This window comes from Apis dorsata, unplaced genomic scaffold (assembly GCF_000469605.1).
Source record: "Apis dorsata unplaced genomic scaffold, Apis dorsata 1.3 scaffold_82, whole genome shotgun sequence".
Taxonomy (NCBI): Eukaryota; Metazoa; Arthropoda; class Insecta; order Hymenoptera; family Apidae; genus Apis; species Apis dorsata.
The window spans coordinates 1,045,405-1,050,333 of record NW_006263380.1 but is presented as its reverse complement, the minus strand read 5'-3'; the positions used below and the strand labels follow the sequence as shown (position 1 = coordinate 1,050,333).

The window sequence follows — 4,929 nt, the reverse complement described above, 5'->3', positions numbered from 1 at the left end:
TATACGCGCGAATTTCTATTAAATATATTCGATCATATTTCTAACATTTTCATGATGATTAAAGGACAAAAGAAATAAATATCCACTCATAAGATGCAATAAAAGAAATGAAATAATTTTAAATATTATTCGAACTGTCACATCGATGAATAGCTTTACTAAAAATTCATACGCGATTCGAGTTCTGTGACCTGAAGAAATTGAGATCTTCTGACAATCAAATAATACTTAACAATATCAAAAATATAAACATGATAATTTTCTTTCTCATATGAATTATTTTTCTCACGAATATAATTCATAATTTTAATGTTACCAAATAATACAAATATTTTAATAATTGACTTACCATTTTTTATTAAACAGAAACCATATCCGAAGTCCGAAGACACTTAGAGCTACGGTTGATTATGGACGCACAGAACACGTTACATCGACTTTGACACACTTCTCGCGAACCTCGGGAAAGTAACCAAATTATTGCTTTCTAATATAATAGAAATTTGAACGATGTTTTCTGTGATTATAGCGAAAGAGCACTCGCGAATAAACAGAGTTCAATTCTACGACTTATTCAAATGAATGACATTAGAATACACCAAAACAGTTGCTCACCGGTTAACATTTAGAAAAACTATCCGTTTACGTCTTACAACTCCAAACATCCGAAACAGACTGGCTGCTTCCTTTTCGAATCATAATTTATCTTCCAAAAGTTCCGTAAGGAGGCAGCACAAAACAAAGATGCGCCATATTTAACCGTCAATAAGAGCGCTTTCGTTTAAATAATACTCTAATCAAAACAAAGCAACTTATGTATTGAAATTCTTTTTCTCTTTTAAATATCTATTTTTTAAATATCTATAATATTTGGAATATTTAATAATATTATGATACGAAAATAATCTGTTTAATTAATATTAATCAAGAATTTTTTCAAAAATGAAAATATTATATACAAAAAATTACTATTGAATAAAATTGAATTCGAATTTTTATTCTGTATTTCATTTAACAATTTATATAAATAAAATATTATATTTAATAAGAAAATTCTAAAATTAAATTTCTATTCTATTAAAATAATTTCTAAAATATATTGTATATGATTTTCATTAATTATTAATTTTTATTACAACACAAATTTATTACATTACAACACAAATTTTATTCAATATTATACTAATATCCTCATAGATATATAAATATTATAACAAATCATTTTTATATGATTCTTTTCATTTTATGAACGATTAGAACTTCAAATTGATCTCTCCAAGCAAAAAAAGCAATCGGCATCAATAAAATCAATTATTCTTAAATAAATGGAAGATTATAATTAAGAATTAAAATGTAAGCCAACAATGATCAAGAATGATCATTGAACAAATAATTGTATTATATATTATTTGTTATAATATAATAAAAAAAAAATAAAACAAACAATAAAATATAAATAATTTTTACTAGAGATTCTTTTTGTTTGTTGAATTCGAAATTGTGAAACTAAACCATTATATTTTCTTAAAATGAATTATACAAATTTTATTTTTAAATCTATTCCTAAAGAAAATATGCAAAAAATAATACATTTATATAGCAATTTTTTTTACTATATATTTATCTATCTAATCTATTCTATTTTTTGAAATAATAATTAAGATAATAATAAATATAAAAATAATACTTAATTTAATTTAAATTTAAAGAAGAAAATAAATACAATTTGTTATCATAAATTTGCAATTTTTATAACATAAGACTACAAAAGTTTAAAGCATTCTAGCAGAAAGTTTAATAAATAGAAAATTAAATTACTTGTTCTACGTAAAATTTTATGTATAAAATTCTGTAATTGATTGTATCAAATATATTCAATTATTTTTGAATTCATATTTCTTATTTTATAATGTAAAATTAAATAAGTTTGAAAAGTATTAGCTATTAACTTTATTATATAAAATTTACAAAATATTAATTTAAATCATATACTATAAATAGAATAAACACTTATACACATATTCTTAAAAACATTTTCAATTAAACTAATGAATTTACTTTATTTAATTCCTTTCGTAATTGAAGTCAATGCTCTGTATTATCAAATAATTAAAGCATGAACTACGTTGTTCAAGAATAGAAAACATAACGAAGTTCAAGTTCTCAATATGTATTAAATATTTTATTCTAAATTATATATGAATTATAATATTTATTTTATATTTATTCAAAATTTTAATTGAAATATTATATTTCATATATTAAATTTAAGTTAATATTTATAATAAATGAATAAATGACTAGTATATGAATAATACAAAAATAAAGATGAATACTAAATTCTGATCGAAATATCGAAAAGTTAGACAAAACAATTTACATGTCGTTAAAAAAAATAATGATGAATTTACTATATTTGTAATATAAAACAAATACACGAATTATATAATTCTATCTTTCAATCGTTTCAAAAAATTTACGGTAACAAACGTTACCAACCATGCTCGCAAATATTCTATGCAATGGTTCATGCCGCTAGAGCTCGTGGTTGACGACCAAATAAGCAGCAGCGCAGTATTAATCTGACATTAATCGTAATTCTTCTCTCAAAGTAGAGAAGAGGTACCTTTCTTCAAATTTTCGTATAATATTCTTCAAACTACTGTGATCGATTGATTCGAAAAAATGCCGCGCGGTAAGCGCACAAATTATTATTAATTTTCACTTGATACACTTATCATCTTCTTTATCACACTTATTGGCAAGGAAAACGCAGTTTCGTATATTTTGACCTCGAGAAACGAATTTGGATCAAAAGATAACTTTTTTTAGGTAAATATGTCAGTTACAAAGGCCGGAGTCGTCACTTCACTAACCCCGAGGAACTGGAGGAGCAACGACGCCAGGAGGAAAAAAAACTCCAATGGAGAGTCAGTATTTTTAAGTTAACCAACAGCACGACGGCTTAGATATTATTGTTAAGTACGTAAGGTCGAATTATCCTTTGACGGTCGAGCGTGATTGCGTGCACCATTACTGAGATTTTTCACGGAGCACAATACTCCATGTTGGTGCAACTTACTGTTTGAGAGACCGGGCACAAACCTTCAGAAATTCTTAAGAATCAAAAGCGATGGACAGAGCTTAAGATGATTCATTTCATCTGTTCTTTCCACTTGCATTTGTTCTTTCGAAAAAATGTTACATAAATTTTACTTAGGGGGCTGGTAAATAGAAATTCATTAATATAAATGAGAAGCTTCATATTTAAAAGTTATAATAATATTGTTCTTTTTAGAAAAATAAAGGAAAGGATAGCTCTAGTGATGAGGATGAGGAACCCAAAGCACATGGTGATTCAATAAAAAATCATAGTTCTTCAGGGACAGATACTGAAAGTGAATCCGAATCAGAATCTGAAACTGAAGTAAGTTATTTAATAAAATATAATAATTTATAAATGATAATGTTAATTTTTTTAATTTATAGGGAAAAACAAAGGGTGTAGAAAATTTAATTCAAGTTGAAAATCCAAATAGAGTTCAAAAAAAGGCAAAAAAATTATCCCAATTAAATCAATCTCTAGACTCAGCAAAACCAGATTTATCTCGGAGAGAACGGTACAAATTTATGACATATAAAAAAATATATATATTCTAGATTTCATGAATTTTTCCTTTTCTTCTTTCAGAGAACAATTAGAAAGACAAAGAGCATATGCAAACTACCAGAAATTACATGCGGCAGGTAAAACGGATGAAGCACGTGCGGATTTAGCACGATTAGCTATAGTTAAACAACAACGAGAAGAGGCGGCTAGAAAACGAGAAGCCGAGAAGAAACAGAAGGAGCTTGCCCTTCAGAGAAAAACGGAACTTAGGCAAAAAGCACTCGGCAAAAAATCCTAGAACGTTTCATTTTGATCAATTATAAAATATTTGATGTCACAGCAATTATTACATTAACAATGATGAACAGTTTAAAATCTACTTTCATATTGATACTAAATAATTAAATCGATTCACGCATTTACAATATGCGTTTGATGAAAATATCCTTGTTTAATTATATATAAATACAATTATTACAATAACTGAACTTATTCATGTTTTATTTTACTCCTACAATTTTTTTTAAATAATCGCTAGAAACCAATAAAATATTAATAATTAATAAAAAAAATGGAATCGAATAATTAAATATTTTAAATTGTAAATTATAGAAAAAAAATACAAATATAAGTACTACTAAACTGTTAATAATAATAAACTTCTATAATAATAATGATAAAATTAAAATTAGTTAATACAAAGTTCACGGATTTAATAATATGTAGTATATATGCATGCTGAAAGAACAGAAGTGATATAGAACGTAGTAGAGTTTCTGCAGCAAAACTTACAAGATGTGGTCCGATATCGTTTATGTTTCGCTGTTATTATTTTGTGTATTTATCGGATTTTATTATCGAAAAATTGAAAATCCACATGTAAAAAAATGGATCGGCACAATTATTGGTATTGTAGTGATGGCAATTTGTTCTGGAAATTATATACTTTATCCTTTCATGCTTACTCTGATTAATGCGATTATCATAACCAAGCTTTCGTCAAAGTATGATATATTACTTAAATTTTTATATATTTGTTTATTAAATTAAAAGTGTTGTATTTTATTTTAATAGATATCATATAACGATCTTCATGTTATCAAATTATATATATTTAAAACAATTGATAATTTATCACATTTTATTCGATAATATAATTTTATGTTTTTAAATTATAAATAAAATAAAAATTTATTATTCTAAATATATTAATATTATAATAATATTTGATAATATTCATTTAATTCTTAAGAGAAATAATAAGTTATTTTAAAAAAAGAATTCATTATTATGCAACGATTAAATTTCAATGAGTAATT

The 4,929-nt window shown here is 24.8% G+C and overlaps 2 protein-coding genes and 1 long non-coding RNA gene across 3 annotated transcripts in view; 2 read left to right on the top strand and 1 right to left on the bottom strand.

Annotated features, from left to right (window-relative positions):
* LOC102670795 overlaps positions 1–694 on the bottom strand; it is a 26,790-nt gene extending 26,096 nt beyond the window's left edge. Inside the window, exon 1 of the long non-coding RNA XR_421066.2 lies at positions 350–694. This is a non-coding gene — a long non-coding RNA (uncharacterized LOC102670795). The remainder of the gene's footprint in view (positions 1–349) is intronic.
* A 1,608-nt stretch (positions 695–2,302) lies between these two features.
* On the top strand, positions 2,303–4,098 carry LOC102670658 (28 kDa heat- and acid-stable phosphoprotein-like). Its single transcript, XM_006610989.2, has 5 exons — positions 2,303–2,695; positions 2,833–2,930; positions 3,299–3,427; positions 3,490–3,620; positions 3,692–4,098. The coding sequence occupies exons 1-5, from the start codon at positions 2,686–2,688 to the stop codon at positions 3,906–3,908; spliced, it is 585 nt and encodes a 194-aa protein (XP_006611052.1). The 5' UTR covers positions 2,303–2,685; the 3' UTR covers positions 3,909–4,098.
* Positions 4,099–4,405: 307 nt separating this feature from the next.
* The window catches only part of LOC102681973 (lysophospholipid acyltransferase 7), a 3,353-nt gene continuing 2,829 nt past the window's right edge, over positions 4,406–4,929 (top strand). The window contains exon 1 of the mRNA XM_006610988.2: positions 4,406–4,614. Within this exon, the coding sequence (XP_006611051.1) occupies positions 4,406–4,614 (209 nt within the window). The remainder of the gene's footprint in view (positions 4,615–4,929) is intronic.